This window comes from Oncorhynchus nerka, linkage group LG20 (genome assembly GCF_034236695.1).
Source record: "Oncorhynchus nerka isolate Pitt River linkage group LG20, Oner_Uvic_2.0, whole genome shotgun sequence".
Classification (NCBI taxonomy): Eukaryota; Metazoa; Chordata; class Actinopteri; order Salmoniformes; family Salmonidae; genus Oncorhynchus; species Oncorhynchus nerka.
The window spans coordinates 14373503-14393502 of record NC_088415.1 but is presented as its reverse complement, the minus strand read 5'-3'; the positions used below and the strand labels follow the sequence as shown (position 1 = coordinate 14393502).

General features: G+C 44.8%; 1 protein-coding gene across 1 annotated transcript in view; it reads right to left on the bottom strand.

Moving 5' to 3' along the window:
* Positions 1 to 3746: 3746 nt before the first annotated feature.
* Positions 3747 to 20000, bottom strand: part of bgnb (biglycan b) — a 26162-nt gene continuing 9908 nt past the window's right edge. The window contains exons 2-8 of the mRNA XM_029621441.2: positions 13611 to 13880; positions 8409 to 8521; positions 7246 to 7459; positions 7008 to 7118; positions 6336 to 6429; positions 5853 to 5991; positions 3747 to 5657 (exon numbers count right to left, since the gene is read on the bottom strand). Coding sequence (XP_029477301.1) covers positions 5460 to 5657; positions 5853 to 5991; positions 6336 to 6429; positions 7008 to 7118; positions 7246 to 7459; positions 8409 to 8521; positions 13611 to 13857 — 1116 coding nt within the window. The 5' untranslated portion in view covers positions 13858 to 13880 and the 3' untranslated portion in view covers positions 3747 to 5459. The remainder of the gene's footprint in view (positions 5658 to 5852; positions 5992 to 6335; positions 6430 to 7007; positions 7119 to 7245; positions 7460 to 8408; positions 8522 to 13610; positions 13881 to 20000) is intronic.

Here is a 20000-nt window from a genome sequence, read left to right as displayed (position 1 = left end):
ACAGCCTGGATTCGAACCAGGGACTATAGTGACGCCTCTTACACTGAGATGCAGTACCTTAGACCGCTGTGTCCATGTGTGTGTGTTAACTATTTAACTGTACTAGAATGTTTAAGGCCTACAAAAGCCTATTCCTGCTCTTTTCCTGCAATCCATCAAACACATTTTGTGTGTCATCATAGTGGTCTCTGACATCATAGTGGTCTCTGACATCATAGTGGTCTCTGACTTGTGGTCAGACTCACTCAGGAGGAACAAACTTAAACTTGCACCTTTTTTCAACGCTGATTTGAATGTCATTGGGAAAACAGAGGTGTCAATGCTTTTTTTCCTCACAAACATCCTTTCTGAATTTAAAAGTAATCCTCAAAGTGATCATCTATTTTTTCAAAAGTATGTGTAATCTGATTACAATATTTTTGATGGTAACAGATTACAGTTACCGTTTTTTGTAATCCCTTACATGTAATCTGTTACTCCCCAACCCTGTCTAGCGGTTAGCGGTTATGGTATTAAAGTTTGCCTGAGAGAGGTTTTTTGGCTTGGACAGCTGTTGTGTTGTGCACTGAAGTCCACAACTGAAGGGAAAAAGTGAGAGGAGAGCGCATAGAGGCAAGAACGAATGTGTTCATGGGGTGTATTCATTTCGCCAATTCTGTTGTAAAACCTTTCTTAAAACGGAAGCAAACGGAATGAAACGGGGATGGACCTACTTGAATTTGTCCAAAAAAACTCTTGTTTTAGTTGCAAAAATGGGAACGTTAGGCTCATAAAAAAAATTGTCCTCTCTAATCTTATATGGCACTGACCTCCACTGGTGTATCCGTGCCATAATGTGAACCATGGTTTCTTGCTTAGTGAATCATTTAAACCTAAACTGGAACATGCTTAACACCCCAGCCATCCTACAATCTAAGCTTGATGCCTTCAATCTCACACAAATTATCAATGAACCTACCAGGTACCACCCTAAAGCCGTAAACACGGGCACCCTCATAGATATCATCCTAACCAACTTGCCCTCTAAATACACCTCTGCTGTTTTCAACCAAAATCTCAGCAATCACTGCCTCATTGCCTGCATCTGTAATGGGTCAGCGGTCAAACGACCTCCACTCATCACTGTCAAACGCTCCCTGAAACACTTCAGCGAGCAGGCCTTTCTAATCGACCTGGCCCGGGTATCCAGGAAGGATATTGACCTCATCCCGTCTGTAGAAGATGCCTGTTTTTTTTTGTTAAATGCTTTCCTCACCATCTTAAATAAGCATTTCCCATTTAAGAAATTTAAAACCAGGAACAGATATAGCCCTTGGTTCTCTCCAGACCTGACTGCCCTTTTAACCAACACAAAAACATCCAATGGTGTTCTACATTAGCATCGAACAGCTCCCGTGATATGCAACTTTTCAGGGAAGCTAGGAACCAATATACACAGGCAGTTAGAAAAGCCAAGGCTAGCTTTTTCAAGCAGAAATTTGCTTCCTGCAACACAAACTCAAAAAAGTTCTGGGACACTGTAAAGTCCATGGAGAATAAGAACGCCTCCTCCCAGCTGCCCACTGCACTGAGGATAGGAAACACTGTCACCACCAATAAATCCACTATAATTGAGAATTGCACGGCTGGCCATGCTTTCCACCTGGCTACCCCTACCCTGGTCAACAGCACTGCACCCCCCACAGCAACTCGCCCAAGCCTTCCCCACGTCTCCTTCTCCCAAATCCAGTCAGCTGATGTTCTGAAAAGAGCTGCAAAATCTGGACCCCTACAAATCAGCCGGGCTAGACAACCTGGACCCTTTCTTTCAAAAATGATCTGCCGAAATTGTTGCAACCCCTATTACTAGCCTGTTCAACCTCTCTTTCGTGTCGTCTGAGATTCCCAAGGATTGGAAAGCAGCTGCGGTCATCCCCCTCTCCAAAGGGGAGGACACTCTTGACCCAAACTGCTACAGACCTATATCTATCCTACCCTGCCTTTCTAAGGTCTTCGAAAGCCAAGTCAACAAACAGATTACCGACCATTTCGAATCCTACCATACCTTCTCCGCTATGCAATCTGGTTTCAGGGTGCACCTCAGCCATGCTCAAGGTCCTAAACGATATCTTAACCGCCATCGATAAAAACAATACTGTGCAGACGTATTCATTGACCTGGCCAAGGCATTCGACTCTGTCAATCACCACATTCTTATTGGCAGACTTGACAGCCTTGGTTTCTTAAATGATTGCCTTGCCTGGTTCACCAATTACTTCTCTGATAGAGTTCAGTGTGTCAAATCGGAGGGCCGGTTGTCCGGGCCTTTGGCAGTCTCTATGGGGGTGCTGTTGTCCGGGCCTCTGGTAGTCTCTATGGGGGTGCCACAGGGTTAAATTCTTGGACCGACTCTCTCCTCTGTATACATCAATGATGTCGCTCTTGCTGTTGGTGAGTCTCTGATACACCTCTACGCAGACGACACCATTTTGTATGCTTCTGGCCCTTCTTTGGACACTTTGTTAACAACCCTCCAGGCGAGCTTCAATGCCATACAACTCTCCTTCTGTGGTCTCCAATTGCTCTTAAATACAAGTAAAACTAAATGCATGCTCTTCAACCGATCGATGCCTGCACCTGCCTGCCCATCCAGCATCACTACTCTGGACGGTTCTGACTTAGAATATGTGGACAACTACAAATACCTAGGTGTCTGGTTAGACTGTAAACATTCCTTCCAGACTCACATCAAACATCTCCAATCCAAAGTAAAATCTAGAATTAGCTTCCTATTTCCTTCACTCATGCTGCCAAACATACCCTCGTAAAACTGACCATCCTACCGATCCTCGACTTTGGCGATGTCATTTACAAAATAGCCTCCACTACCCAAATCAATAAATTAGATGCAGTTTATCACAGTGCCATCCGTTTTGTCACCAAAGCCCCATATACTAATATACTACCCACCTCTGCGACCTGTACGCTCTCGTTGGCTGGCCCTCGCTTCATACTCGTCGCCAAACCCACTGGCTCCAGGTCATCTACAAGACCCTGCTAGGTAAAGTCCCCCCTTATCTCACCTCGCTGGTCACCATAGCAGCACCCACCTGTAGCACACACTCCAGCAGGTATATCTCTCTGGTCACCCCAAAAACCAATTCTTCCTTTGGCCGCCTCTCCTTCCAGTTAGTTCTCTGCTGCCAATGACTGGAACGAACCACAAAAATCTCTGAAACTGGAAACACTTATCTCCCTCATTAGCTTTAAGCAACAGCTGTCAGAGCAGCTCACAGATTATTGCACCTGTACATAGCCCATCCTATAATTTAGCCCAAATAACTACCTCTCCCCCTACTGTATTTATTTATTTTGTTCCCCATTATTTCTTTGCACCCCATTATTTTTATTTCTACTTTGCACATTCTTCCACTGCAAATCTACTATTCCAGTGTTTTTACTTGCTATATTGTATTTACTTTGCCACCATGGCCTTTTTTTTGCCTTTACCTCCCTTATCTCACCTCATTTGCTCACATTGTATATAGATTTATTTTTCTACTGTATTATTGACTGTATGTTTGTTTTACTCCATGTGTAACTCTGTGTTGTTGTATGTGTCGAACTGCTTTGCTTTATCTTGGCCAGGTCGCAGTTGTAAATGAGAACTTGTCTACCTGGTTAAATAAAGGTGAAATAAATAAATAATGAATTAAATGGAAACGGTGTGATTTTGCTTCCCTTCATGTCCACTCATCAAGCCTGGCCAATGTTGTAGTTGTCTTTTATTTCTCACACAGTTTCTTTCCACCACCATACCATCACACGTTCTCTCTGCTATAGTCAGGCTGAAAAAAATCTTTATTCTTACATGCAGCGGTAGCTTGGCAGAGTATAGAAAAGGCATTAAGAACTAAGGCAACTACATCTATCATTTACACAGACTAAATACCCAGAGGAAACCCAGCAGAGAAAGCATTAGAGACACTGTGCAAAACAATCCATAAAACACTGCTGTTATAACCTCCCTGGCTGCAGCCTCTGCCAAGGGGTCTGGACCTGCAGGGTTGCTGGTTCAAGTCCCACTCTGGCGGTTCACCCCTTATTGTACTGTCACTGTATACACTCAGGAGACCTATTGCTGAAGTGGGGATGGACACAAAATGGCACCCAGGAAGAATCGGACCCAGGGCAGTTTCCCCTGGGGAGTAGCCTACCTAATTGAGACTGACATCTCCAGGTTGAGGTCAGTTCCACTTGTGATGGTAATTCAGCGGTATCAAATCAAAGGAATAAGAAATATATGTTTTTGTTTGGATTTGTGATGTATTGGAACTGACAACTTCCGTTTTGGAATCTGATTTGAAATAGTGGAATTGACTCCAACCTTAAACGTTTTCTTTCCATAGGTTGGGTTTGCTTATGACATACAGTACAAATTGATTATGGCATCCAAGTTAGCACCTGATAGGTCTGATGTTAGCAATAGAAGGAAGGTTCAAATGTGACTCCCAAATAGACACACAACAAACATGTAAAAAGAGCGCCTCTTATATGATCATCTATAAACAGGCATTGCTTTTCTATATTTTACCTGTAATGTATCTTCACCAAAATTATAATAACACACAAATTGTAATAATAACAAATAAAGCTATCTTGTAATAAAAACAATATTGAAGGAAATGCCTCAAAATATTTCTTATCATATATCTCATCTTTGCAATTTGTTTGGGGAAAAAAACATCCTCAAAAAATATATATTTCTGAGTACTGATTAATTTGACACAAACACAATAGTATTTATTTATTTATATTGACCCTGTTTTCAGGCTTTAATACCTGATTTATTAAAAGCATGGTTTAAAAAAAGGCATATTGAAATGTGGATAGGGCAAGCACATCCTTCCCTTTCTATTCCCCTCACAATGTATGTTTCTCTCCTACAATCAGGAATTAGAATACAGAATATATATGGTTAGAATCAGGAATTAGAATACACGATCTCTATGGTTAGAATCAGGAATTAGAATACACGATCTCTATGGTTAGAATCAGGAATTAGAATACACGATCTCTATGGTTAGAATCTGGAATTAGAATACAGGATCTCTATGGTTAGAATCTGGAATTAGAATACAGGATCTCTATGGTTAGAATCTGGAATTAGAATACAGGATCTCTGGTTAGAATCAGGAATTAGAATACAGGATCTCTATGGTTGGAACCGGAATTAGAATACAGGATCTCTATAGTTGGAATTAGAAAACAAACACATCTCTATTGTTTATTTTATCTCATCTGTCCTCACCATCTCTCGTTCTCTCTATCGAATACAGATTTAAATTTGGTCAGGGCAATTTTACTCATCTCCTTTCCCCAATGCTGGTCTCTGCCTCCTTCTCTCCTCAACCTCCTCCTCTCCCCAGTCCTCTTCTCGCACTCCTCCTTCCATCCTCTCTATCACTTTCTCCCTGTGCTTATTTCTTGTAGTTGCCAAACTGGATGGCCAGACGGTCACTGACACAGCGGAAGGCAGCGGGTTGGACCTCCCAGTAGTTGACAGGGTTAGAGTAGAGGCTGATGCCATTATAGAAGGACCTCTTCATCCCAAAGCCTCTTGGGCAGAAGTCATCCACTCCCACCTTGCTGATGCTGTTGGAATGGAGGTAGACCACCTACATGGTGGGAGGGGGACCACATGGTGTTGTAATAGAGGTGCTTCAAGGCCCTTAACCTGTCTGATGAATACAACTCTACCAGTACCACAGACACACACAGACAACGACACCCGTACAGACACACACACACACACACAGGTACAGACACCCGTATATACACACACGCAGACACGTGCACACACAGTCACTCACCTGTAGGTACTTCATGTCAGGCAGACCCTTGGGGATTGCTGTGAGTCTGTTGTTCTCCAGGTGTAACTCTCTCAGGCGGGGGACGAAAGCTAGACTGCCATTCTCTATCATACGAATGTGGTTAAAGCCCAGACCCAACCTGGCAACCAGAGAGACAGAGAGAGACAGAGCGTCATCATCCTTATCTGTCTAACGCCTACCAGTATTTCTTGAAGTCACCACTGGGGGGCATGGTTGCCTAAGAAAGATCCGGAATGGAGGGGGGACAACGTGTCCATACAGAAACCTTTTATCACTGTTTGACTCTTTTTCAATCAAGCAGACTTTATTTCGTCTCAAAGAGCTATTACATACATTGCAGTGGGGTACTTAACATTAACAACTGGAGGCTCTCAGTACTCAATTATGGCAGTTAACTCAGCCTACGCAAACATAGCTGCACACTGCCATGTGAATCCCATTGTATTTCTCTCTTATCCGCACCTGTACAAGTGTTTGTAGCGGCTCAGGTCCTCCAGCTCGATGGCCTGTATCTGGTTGTGGTCCAGATGGAGCTCATGGAGACTGTCTGGCAGGTCTGAAGGAGACAGAACACACTCCTCTTAACTAACCTTCTGGAGGAGACAGAACGCACACCTCTTAACTAACCTTCTGGAGGAGACAGAACACAGGCCTCTTAACTAACCTTCTGGAGGAGACAGAACACACGCCTTTTAACTAACCTTCTGGAGGAGACAGAACACACTCCTCTTAACTAACCTTCTGGAGGAGACAGAACACACGCCTTTTAACTAACCTTCTGGAGGAGACAGAACACACTCCTCTTAACTAACCTTCTGGAGGAGACAGAACACACGCCTTTTAACTAACCTTCTGGAGGAGACAGAACACACTCCTCTTAACTAACCTTCTGGAGGAGACAGAACACACGCCTTTTAACTAACCTTCTGGAGGAGACAGAACACACGCCTTTTAACTAACCTACTGATACAACATCAAAACATCTCTACCAACTTCTGCTTACAATACGGTCCATCAGAATAATGTACACTGTACATAACTGGTCTCCAACTCTGGTCTTTAAGAGCTACAGGGTCTGCATCCAATAAGTTATGATCACTTCTGAGTGAACCACTTGCTCTGTGTACCGCGTACCTTTGGGTACTCCAGTGAGTTGGGCCTCAGAGATACGCAGGTAGTTCAGTTTCAGTCCCTTGAAGGCTCCTGGCTCAAACCCACTGTTCTGGATGGGGTTCCCTCCCATTTCTACAAGAACATACATAAGACACATTAGAACACGGCTGTGGCAAATTTGATTGAATTCCAGCATGTTCAATATGCTGAGGTAATACTGAAGCATTGAATGGCTCTGTAGTCTTTAATGAACTCTGACCTATGCAGTTCATGCTGCCCAGTTCAGAGAAGGCCCCCTCATGGACCTTCTTGATGCGGTTCTCATGGATCCTCAGCTCCACCAGAGACGAGGGCAGGTTCTTGGGGACTCCAGTCAGGAGGTTTCTGGAGAAGTAGAGCTTCTGCATGTGTTTCAGAGGAACAAAGGCCTTGGGGTGGACCTTGCTGATCTTATTATTCACCAGGGATAGGGCCTGAGAGACAGAGAATGAGAGAGCGAGGGAGAGAGGGGAGTGAGTAAATAAGCAAGTAAGCTATCTTTGCCCCACCCCCCCTTCTCTCTCCTAAGTGCCCTAGTTATGTCCAGTCAGTGTCTTTCTCTCCCCTAAGTGCCCTAGTTATGTCCAGTCAGTGTCTTCCTCTCTCCAACCACCCCTTTCTCTTTTCCTCTTCTCTTACTCCAGAGTGTGGCCAGCCTCTGCCTGGAGCTAAAGGGAATATTCTAGCTCACATCCTCTCCTCTCTGCTCCCGGAAAGCCTTCATTTATGCCTGTCGCCCACTCAGAACAGATGACCAAGCCCCATATTGAACATGGCCAGAGAGGAAACTCACAACATGAATTAAAACAGTTAACTCTCTGTGGATGAAGACATTTTCACCATGACTGCCTGCACGACTGCCTGCCTGCACGACTGCCTGCAGGGCACGACTACCTGCCTGCACGACTGCCTGCCTGCTGGGTTTTCCATCTGAAACGTATTTCTGTTCAGTTACCGAAGGTGACTGACTGGGAATGTTGTCCTTCCCTGGTGGTTTGTTTAAGTGGTCAACAAAACTGTCTCAGACAAAGAACTTCTGTAGGAGATGAGGGACGGAACTCTGTTCTCTTGAATTGGGACAATAAAGGCCAGTTCAAATTAAATGCTCTTTCCCTCTCCGTCTTCAATCTATACACCCCCTCTTTCCCTCTCCGTCTTCAATCTATACACCCCCTCTTTCCCTCTCCGTCTTCAATCTATACACCCCCTCTTTCCCTCTCCGTCTTCAATCTATACACCCCCCCTTTCTCTCTCCGTCTTCAATCTATACACCCCGTCTTTCCCTCTCCGTCTTCAATCTATACACCCCCTCTTTCCCTCTCTGTCTTCAATCTATGCACCCCCTCTTTCTCTCTCTCCTCTCCATCTCTCCCTCTCTCTTACGTAGAGGTTGCCAAGGCCTTTGAAGTCGTTCTCCTTCAGCTCAGTGATGCGGTTGTTCTGCAGGTCCAAGAGTTTGGTGTCAGCGGGAATGCCCTTAGGCACTTCAGTCAAACCTGCAAACACACACACACAGACACACACAGTGTCAGTGGGGATTCATACACATACGGAACAAAAACATACATACACGCCCTCACACCCAGATGGGGACACCAGATGTCATCCAGCTGTTTTAGATTTCACTAAGTCCCAAAGGACGTGATTGCAACACCATCAGCAAGATCACATCAAGTAAATTAGGACGACACAGTAGGGCACAACCCTGACACACACACACACACATATGATAGACTATTCCTATGGCAATATGAGAGTACAGTTAATTTACTGCAGAGAAACACCTGCTTACAACCAGAGCCATGATTGGCTCCTCTTTAAGAAAACAGGTCTCTCTGTTCAACTCCAAACTTTAAACCAGAACATGATGTCATTGTCTATCATGCGCAAGAACTCCGGCAGTGACAATATCATTGTAATGGAAGAGTATCTCAAATTGTGGGTTGGACAAACTGGTGTGTTGCAGCCAGTGACTATGATTGTATGATTGTATTACTTTGATCTTTCATCCTACTTGGTACATTCTGGTCCCCAAAAGGATTCTGATTAAACTTCTTATAAACATGATTCAACTCAGTGAACCATTTTAATGAGACGCCATCATTGTTAAGTTGTTTCAGTTCTCAGACGGTCTGATTGGCCAGGTCAACAGAACCAAGCCGCTGCCATGGTTACATCTCATCATGACTAGGACTGTGGGGGCATAACATTTTGTCAGCTGGTTATTGTCATGCAAAAGACTGCTGGTCTCACGGTAATGTAACGTTAATTAACATAAACACATTTAGCATCTCCAAATACAAACTGCTAATATATGCCTTTGGAACATATCCATTTTAACAAGTCTAATAAAGTCTAATAAATCAGTTAAATCCAAGATTTATTTTAGGCAGGTCCAAAGAAACATGATATGTTAACAGTTAACAGAATAGGAGTTGGCCTACAACTAACTGTATGTTATCTGGCTATGCTCCATGCTATAGGCTCGTTCATTTAGCCGACAATATATGCTTATGAGCCCCATGTCATTTTATATTATATGATTTTATAGGAAGAAGAACATAATGGAACATAACTAAATAAAGGATATTTCTCCCATTCTGGAGCGAGTGCGCATATGAAGGCTATAGATTGAGCGTAAAAGTGATATAGGCTACGCTACACTACATTTAGTTATTTGGCAACTTTAGTTGTTAATTATACAAACCTTACAATGTCTTAGAAATCAAAACATACATGGGCTGCATGATGCTACAATAGGCTTTTGATGATTTGAGAAAGTCCTAGAAAAAAAGCTCTGTTCCTTGCCTCAGGCTGCACACACTGTTCTCTGGTCAAGTGATCATCATATTGTCACCCATCAGACTATTCTCAGTGTAATATTGTCTATACTATGTTAAATTAGTTTATATTTAGAATGGCCCTTTATCAAATGGGCATGAACAGGGGCAGCGGAAAAAGATAAATGCCATTCGCCTATGCACTCGAATAGCGAATGGAAGCTTTCCCGCCTGTTCGTTTGGGTAGGCTACTCCGGTTATTTAACTCCACACATCAACCCCTTTTTGAGGAAAATGCATCCTCTAGCTGCGTGACGGGTGCTATTCCGCCCAAACTCTTTATACCATGGGCCCCCCCAACCCTGGCCCCCCCAACTTGGCAGCTACCAAGTTCCTAATGTGGGAAACCAAATGAAATCTCTTCGGGAACATGGAAAGTAACATGTTTTCACAAGGAAACATATTTCAGCCAGCAGCATACCACCCACTGCTGGCTTGCTTCTGAAGCTAAGCAGGGTTGGTCCTGGTTGGTCCCTATATGGCAGACCAGATGCTGCTGGAAGTGGTGTTGGAGTGCCATTAGGAGGCACTCTTTCCTCAGGTCTAAAAAATATATATATATATTCCCTGAGTAGTGTGCAGTCTTTCAGATGGGACGTTGAAAGGGTGTCCTGACTCTCTGTGGTCGCTAAAGATCCCCTGGCATTTATCTTAAGAGTAGTGGTGTTAACCACGGTGTCCTGACTCTCTGTGGTCGCTAACGATCCCCTGGCATTTATCTTAAGAGTAGTGGTGTTAACCACGGTGTCCTGGCTCTCTGTGGTCGCTAACGATCCCCTGGCATTTATCTTAAGAGTAGTGGTGTTAACCACGGTGTCCTGGCTCTCTGTGGTCGCTAACGATCCCCTGGCATTTATCTTAAGAGTATTGGTGTTAACCACGGTGTCCTGGCTCTCTGTGGTCGCTAACGATCCCCTGGCATTTATCTTAAGAGTAGTGGTGTTAACCACGGTGTCCTGGCTAAATTCTCCAAGCTGTTCCTCATACGGTCACTTAATTATCCCCACTTCTTTCCTCTAATTGATCAATCACAGTGAGGTGAGTTTTAAAAGCACAATATGGTTAATGATAAGTGTTTGATGTGATTGTCTATTGCATTGATATCCGAGTGGTTGGAAGGACAATTGAGTACCAGACCATTAGCGAGTTGGATACTACCAACACATGGTCCTGAGTGCATAAAAGGAGATTACCTTGATTCAACAGTCATGTTGAATTTTACTGCGGTCATGACTCATGAATCACGACCTGCAACCCAGTCCAGCAACCATCATACTGTTGCAACAACCCTCTTACTGCTGGGGACCTAGCAACACCTACTGTTCCCCTGTCACACCCTGACCACATCTGACACAGAGCACACTACTACACACTCCTGACCACAACCAGGACACAACACAACACACTGCAACACATTGAACACTACCAATGTCTCTACTCAACATAGAGGATGTTCTGTGTGTCTGAATAAACCTATTCTGGTCAATATTGGTCATTTTAACACAACTCAAACCCCTCCCTTGACAGAACATGTACCCCCGAAATGCTAAACCAAGCACCGCCCCGAAACGTTAAATCAAGCACTGCCCCGAAACGCTAAACCAAGCACCGCCCCGAAACGCTAAACCAAGCACCGCCCCGAAACGCTAAACCAAGCACCGCCCCGAAATGCTAAACCAAGCACCGCCCCGAAACGCTAAACCAAGCACCGCCCCGAAATGCTAAACCAAGCACCGCCCCGATAACGCTAAACCAAGCACCGCCCCGAAACGCTAAACCAAGCACCGCCCCGAAACGCTAAACCAAGCACCGCCCCGAAACGCTAAACCAAGCACCGCCCCGAAATGCTAAACCAAGCACCGCCCGATAACGCTAAACCAAGCACCGCCCCGAAACAAAGTCGTTACCACTGTGCCACACAACTCTCCAGTATGGAGTCACAACCATTTTGCCCAAAACAAAAGCCCATAAAAGCCCATACCAACACCCCACACCCACTCAACAACCCAACCCCAATGTAAACCCCAAACCCCAGCAAAACTCCAATCTGTACCCCCAAATCCTTCCTCTCTAACCACTACACCTAAACCCCACTACTGATTACCGCAGAAGATTGGTACACACTCAGAGACAGAGACAGACGCCACAGTCAAAATACATCTGTTCTAAATAAGCACTGACAACTCGCAAATTATACGCTTCCACATTTACTCACTTCAGTAGTCTGGGACAGGAAGTATAGTGTTAGGTGGTGGGATGAAAATGACATGATGATTCAACAAAAGCGAATAAGAAAGTACAGACTATTATTTGCAATATAATAGTTAACTGGAAGATTACTACCGTAGGTACACACAAAAAAGCAACACATTTGTCCATACAGAAATATAAAGACATACTACACAAACATACACGACGCTCAGACCTACTGCACAGTGCGTGCACACACAAAAATACACACACACACAGTGCATACAGCTACAATGTTCATATTTTGAGATAATAAGCATTTATTTCCAGGCTTGTCATTGGCCTTTGTTGGGACATAAACTGTAAAGTCTTTGAGAGGGCTATAATTTAGGAGAATGGAGGATTATGGTCTGTGAATCTGAGTATTTATATACATTTATATGTGTATGTGTGTGCTTGCGTGTGTTAAGATGTAGGATCTTAATTTGAGCCAGTTTGCTACAGCAGGAAAATAGTCATGCAGCAACAGGAAATGTGGATTATAATTAACTGACATTTTTGTAGGGGTTGATACCTTTCGTAAGGGGAAATCAAGTCTAAAATGTCAAAGAAATGAAACCTTTTTTTTCAGAAGCCTTTTTAAACCTCAAATACACTACAAGTTTTCCATTTCCTGCATTGCGTGAACGTTTTCCATGAACAGGATGATCAAATACAAATCTTACATCTGTATGTGTTCCTTGTTCATTTGAAGGATTAAATCATTTGACACATAATCAATTGAAAATGACGCCTCTGGTCTACTATAGGATCATCGTTGTCATTTGTTTGAGCTCCTGTCTATTTCAGTGTTAATGAAATTGGACATACAACACTGATCTTTCCCAATCCTCTCCACCGAAGCTAAGGATAAACACAAACCCATGGCTTCCATCCATTCTTTAGTAACACTCTTCGCTTCTATCTCTCTCATCCTTCCCTCGATTTCCGTTGAACATCCTGTTGTGTGTGTCAAGAAGACCATGAAACAGCTCATTAAAGACCTCAAGGAAATTACACACCAAGCTTTCATCTGGTTCGCTCTCTCTCTCTCTCTCTCTCTGTCTCTCTCTCTCTCCCTCTCACTCTCTCACTCTCTCTCTCTCTCACTCTCCATCTCTCTCTCTGTCTCTCTCCCTCTCTCTCTCCTCTCTCCTCTCTCTCTCCCTCTCTCTCTCTCTCTCTCTCCCTCTCTCTCTCTCTCTCTCTCTCCCCAGCTCATGTCGGGAACAGAAAAGCACTCTAAATTCCTCTCTATGATAATACACCATCAGATCCCATTCTATCTCCTCTCGTTCTCTCTCTCTGGAGTCACGCAATGCACAAAGTCATTCACAGAATAACCTCAACCAGCTGAACCCTCTCTGCCTCCCATTCATATTCTACTGGGCTCTCTTGCCTCCAAAACAAATGACTGCACCATGCTTCAGGTAACCACACAGATAACTTGCACAATGGCACACACACACACATACATACACACACACATAAACACAGAAGTGAGACACACACTCACCCAGATCTGAGCATTGCACCACTCTGCGTTGGCACTGGCACCCGAAGGGGCATGAGGGCAGATCAGGGGGGGGCAGCTCCTCTATTGCCGAGCCTTCCTCTTCATCTCTCATCATTGACATCATCCCTCCCACATCGCTGTCCATCGCAAAGTCCCAGAATCCCCTCTGCTCAAAGGGCAGGGCCGACAAGGGGGTGGGCAGCCGCGCGAGACACAGCAGCAACAGGAGAGAAGAGTGGGCCAACATCACGGGACTATACACACACACACCTGTGGAAAGAAAGAGAGAGAGAATTAAAAACACACCTAGAGAGAGAGAGTTAAAAATACACCTAGAGAGAGAGAGAGATAAAAACATACCTGAAGAGAATATTTAAAAACACACCTAGAGAGAGAGAGAGTTAAAAACACACCTAGAGAGAGAGAGTTAAAAACACACCTAGAGAGAGAGAGTTAAAAACACACCTATAAAGAGAGAGTTAAAAACACCCAGAGAGAGAGAGTTAAAAACACACCTAGAGAGAGAGAGTTAAAAACACACCTATAAAGAGAGAGTTAAAAACACCCAGAGAGAGAGAGAGAGTTAAAAACACACCTATAAAAAGAGAGAAATATTGTGATGCTGGCTACTTTGAAGAATCTAAAATATGAAATATATTTTGATATGTTTAACACTTTTTTGGTTACTACATGATTCCATATGTGTTATTTAATAGTTTTGATGTCTTCACTATTATTCTACAATGTAAGCAACAGAAGAAGAAAATGGACTGATGCTGTACATATTACATACACTGTGGTACAGTAACAGACCAGTTTCTCATATGTCGTCAAGACATGACGACATTGTTATTACAGTGCCATCCAATATCTAAGTAAATTAATTAAATCCCGTTGCTGTCCTGTGAGTGTGGCGTCTCTCTTTATTGTCCTGGTAGTGAGGGCAGATGGCTACTTGGCTGTCAGAAAGCAACACACTGCTCCGCCTACCCTGCACCGTGATTCGGTCACACCTAAATACACTCCACTGGCTATACTGGCACTGCAGCTTGCCCCGGCTGCTATGGGTGGCTGACCCAGACAGGGTGTGCTCCTAACAACCACACCTGCAGAGAAGAGAGGGAGGAGAGGAAAATAAAAATCAAGCCAGCATAAACCCATCAAAAAGTCTGGAAAGAAAGTAGGAGGAGGAGGAAGGGTGGAGAAAGTAGGAGGAGGAGGAGGAAGGGTGGATGAAGTAGGAGGAGGAGGAAGGGTGGAGAAAGTAGGAGGAGGAGGAAGGGTGGAGAAAGTAGGAGGAGAAGGAGGAAGGGTGGATGAAGTAGGAGGAGGAGGAAGGGTGGAGAAAGTAGGAGGAGGAGGAAGGGTGGAGAAAGTAGGAGGAGGAGGAAGGGTGGAGAAAGTAGGAGGAGGAGGAAGGGTGGAGAAAGTAGGAGGAGGAGGAAGGGTGGAGAAAGTAGGAGGAGGAGGAAGGGTGGAGAAAGTAGGAGGAGGAGGAAGGGTGGAGAAAGTAGGAGGAGGAGGAAGGGTGGGAAAAGTAGGAGGAGAAGGAGGAAGGGTGGAGAAAGTAGGAGGAGGAGGAGGAAGGGTGGAGAAAGTAGGAGGAGGAGGAAGGGTGGAGAAAGTAGGAGGAGGAGGAAGGGTGGAGAAAGTAGTAGGAGGAGGAGGAAGGGTGGAGAAAGTAGGAGGAGGAGGAAGGGTGGAGAAAGTAGTAGGAGGAGGAGGAAGGGTGGAGAAAGTAGGAGGAGGAGGAAGGGTGGAGAAAGTAGGAGGAGGAGGAAGGGTGGAGAAAGTAGGAGGAGGAGGAAGGGTGGAGAAAGTAGGAGGAGGAGGAAGGGTGGAGAAAGTAGGAGGAGAAGGAGGAAGGGTGGAGAAAGTAGGAGGAGGAGGAAGGGTGGAGAAAGTAGGAGGAGAAGGAGGAAGGGTGGAGAAAGTAGTAGGAGGAGGAAGGGTGGAGAAAGTAGTAGGAGGAGGAGGAAGGGTGGAGAAAGTAGTAGGAGGAGGAGGAAGGTTAGAGAAAGTAGGAGGAGGAGGAGGAAGGGTGGAGAAAGTAGGAGGAGGAGGAGGAAGGGTGGATGAAGTAGGAGGAGGAGGAAGGGTGAAGAAAGTAGTAGGAGGAGGAAGGGTGGAGAAAGTAGGAGGAGGAGGAGGAAAGGTGGAGAAAGTAGGAGGAGGAGGAAGGGTAGAGAAAGTAGGAGGAGGAGGAAGGGTGGAGAAAGTAGTAGGAGGAGGAGGAAGGGTAGAGAAAGTAGGAGGAGGAGGAAGGGTAGAGAAAGTAGGAGGAGGAGGAAGGGTGGAGAAAGTAGGAGGAGGAGGAAGGGTAGAGAAAGTAGGAGGAGGAGGAAGGGTGGAGAAAGTAGGAGGAAGGGTAGAGAAAGTAGGAGGAGGAGGAAGGGTAGAGAAAGTAGGAGGAGGAGGAAGGGTGGAGAAAGTAGTAGGAGGAGGAGGAAGGGTAGAGAAAGTAGGAGGAGGAGGAAGGGTGGAGAAAGTAGGAGGAAGGGTGGATGAAGTAGGAGGAGGAGGAAGGGTGGAGAAAGCCTAAGCAGTCAGTTGCACCTGCCAATAAATAAATCCATATTGAGAGGATGGACAGGATGACTTGTGAGAAAGATCATCCTTAGCCTTTGGGACAGAGTGTGTCACAGTATGTTTCCTCTGACCAACCCCCCAAATACAGAAGGGGTGTGTCTGACCAAATAAATGCTCTACAGCCCAAATGGAGGAAAATGTGAAACCATGAACTCCGGAGTCAAACACTTCGTCCATTCATCCAGTCAGGAAAACAGCAGTGTGTGTGTGTGTGTGTGTGTGTGTGTTACTGAATGTGTCTGTGGGTGCAGAGCCAGGCTCCATGATGTCATTGCTGAGCACACATACTCCTCCTGCTGCTAGTTGAGCTAACCAGGAATGTTACCCACCCACCCTGCCATCACCCTAGTCTACAGCAGTAGAAGCTACTTCCTGCCATCACCCCAGTCTACAGCAGTAGAAGCTACTTCCTGCCATCACCCCAGTCTACAGCAGTAGAAGCTACTTCCTGCCATCACCCCAGTCGACAGCAGTAGAAGCTACTTCCTGCCATCACCCCAGTCGACAGCAGTAGAAGCTACTTCCTGCCATCACCCCAGTCTACAGCAGTAGAAGCTACTTCCTGCCATCACCCCAGTCTACAGCAGTAGAAGCTACTTCCTGCCATCACCCCAGTCTACAGCAGTAGAAGCTACTTCCTGCCATCACCCCAGTCGACAGCAGTAGAAGCTACTTCCTGCCATCACCCCAGTCGACAGCAGTAGAAGCTACTTCCTGCCATCACCCCAGTCGACAGCAGTAGAAGCTACTTCCTGCCATCACCCCAGTCTACAGCAGTAGAAGCTACTTCCTGCCATCACCCCAATCTACAGCAGTAGAAGCTACTTCCTGCCATCACCCCAGTCTACAGCAGTAGAAGCTACTTCCTGCCATCACCCCAGTCGACAGCAGTAGAAGCTACTTCCTGCCATCACCCCAGTCGACAGCAGTAGAAGCTACTTCCTGCCATCACCCCAGTCTACAGCAGTAGAAGCTACTTCCTGCCATCACCCCAGTCGACAGCAGTAGAAGCTACTTCCTGCCATCACCCCAGTCTACAGCAGTAGAAGCTACTTCCTGCCATCACCCCAGTCTACAGCAGTAGAAGCTACTTCCTGCCATCACCCCAGTCTACAGCAGTAGAAGCTACTTCCTGCCATCACCCCAGTCGACAGCAGTAGAAGCTACTTCCTGCCATCACCCCAGTCTACAGCAGTAGAAGCTACTTCCTGCCATCACCCCAGTCGACAGCAGTAGAAGCTACTTCCTGCCATCACCCCAGTCTACAGCAGTAGAAGATCCTTTCTCACTCTAACCCCAAATCATAAGAAACAATTACCATAACCCTAGGCCCAAATACTACACAACAAAACTATTCCTAACCATAATGTTGTAATAAGTGTCTTGGGATCTTTTGTAAACCTGCACTGACCTTGCCTAACCACTAGGAGCTAGACATCAACTTAGAACGGGAAGGAGGGAGGGAGGGAGGAATTGTCAGAAAAGGATAAATGGAGAGAAAGCGATACAGAATTGGAGCTGAAGAGAGGCAGAAAGTGAGAGATGGAGATAGTGATGGAGAAAGAGGGAAAACGAGAGAGCAGGAGAGTGTGCTAAAAAGAGTGGCACCAGATGTCCTGGTTACCCAGTCAGGTTCATATGTGTGTGTGTGTTTATATACACGCGAGTGCCTCCCCATCACCGAGCCCAACCCTCGGGACATGCCGTTCAAGCTCTTCCAGTCTCTCTAACCTGTGCTTGCCGTTTCCAGCCACGCCGGAAATGCACTTGCCTTTCAAGAAGAATTTAAAAGACATGATAATGCTTAGAGTGAAGTCGAGGAACTCACAATGCCTCAAACTAAAGACTTCACCAAACTGAGCAACCAGGAGAGAAGTGCCTTGGTCAGGGAGGTACCCAAGATAAGTCGCTCTGGATAAGAGCGTCTGCTAAATGACTTAAATGTAAATGTAAATGTAAACTCGATGGTCACTCTGACAGAGCTACAGAGTTCCTTTGTAGAGATGGGAGAACCTTACAGAAGAACAACCATCTCTGCAGCACTCAACCAATCAGGCCCTTATGGTAGTGGCCAGACGGAAGCCACTCCTCACGAAAAGGCACGACAGCCCGCTTAGAGTTTGCCAAAAGGCACCTAAAGGACTATCAGACCATGAGAAAAAAAGTTTCTATGGTCTGATGAAACCTAGATTGAAATCTTTGGCCTGAATGCCAAGCGTCACGTCTGGAGGAAACCTGGCACCATCCCAATGATGAAGCATGGTGGTGGCAGCATCATGCTGTGGGGATGTTTTTCAGCAGCAGGGACTGGGAGTCTAGTCAGGATCAAGGGAAAGATGAACGGAGCCAAGTACAGAGAGATCCTTGAATAAAAACTTCTCTAGAGCGCTTGAACCTGATCAAACATCTCTGGAGAGACCTGGAAATAACTGCAGCGAAGCTCCCCATCCAACCTGACAGAGCTTGAGAGGATATACAGAGAAGAATGGGAGAAACTCACCAAATACAGGTGTGCCAAGCTTGTAGCGTCATACCCAAGAAGACTTGAGGCTGAGTAAAGGATCTGAATACTTATGTAAATGTGATATTTCAGCTTTTCAATTTTTATTAATGAGTAAAAAAAAATCAAAAAAATAGTTTTTGCTTTGTCAATAATAGGTATTGTGTGTAGATTGATGAGGGAAGCAAATATTAGAATATATTTTAGAATAAGGCTGTAACGTAACAAAATGTGGAAAAACTCAAGTGGTCTGAATACTTTCCGAATGACTTCAACATTTTTTGTATTACAGCCTGAATTTAAAATGGATTAAATGTATATGTTTGGTCACTGCCCTACAAACAATATCCCATAATGTATTATGTTGTCATGACTTCTCTCCTTGTTCGGGCGGCGGTCGACGTCACTGGCATTCTAGCCATCGCCACTCCATTTTTCATATCTCCATTTGTCTTGTCTGGTTTTCATACACACCTGGTTTTCATATATCCATTTGTCTTGTCTGGTTTTCATATATCCATTTGTTTTGTCTGGTTTTCATACACACCTGGTTTTCATATGTCCATTTGTCTTGTCTGGTTTTCATACACACCTGGTTTTCATATGTCCATTTGTCTTGTCTGGTTTTCATATATCCATTTGTCTTGTCTGGTTTTCATATATCCATTTGTCTTGTCTTGTTTTCATACACACCTGGTTTTCATATATCCATTTGTCTTGTCTGGTTTTCATACACACCTGGTTTTCATTTCCCCAACCAATCTACTTGTATTTATCCCTCTGTTTCCCATCATGCTTTGTGTGTATTGTTTTCATGTCATACGATGTTCTTTAGCGCTTATACTTTATTGTTCCGTATTTTTGAGTGCGTTTGTTTTGTTGTGCTCCCGGTTTGGAACTTGAATAAAGTGGTGCTTCATTTATCACACTCTGCTCTCCTGCACCGGACTTCGCCTTTAGACACACCTTGACATGTGTTTTTAGACATTTTTACTAATTAATAAAAAATGAAAAGCTGAAATGTCTTGAGTCAATAAGTATTCAATTCCTTAGTTATGACAAGCCTACATGAGTTCAGGAGTAAAACTGTGCATAACAAGTCACATAATGTGTTGCATGGACTCAGGGAGGAAGGAAACTGCTTTACAAGCATAGTGGTGGCTGCATCATGTTATCGGTATACTTGTAATCGATAAGGACTAGGGAGTTTTCAGGATAAAAAATAAATGGTGTGGAACTAAGCACAGGCAAAATCCTAGAGGAAAACCTGGTTCAGTCTGCTTTCCACCAGACACTGGGAG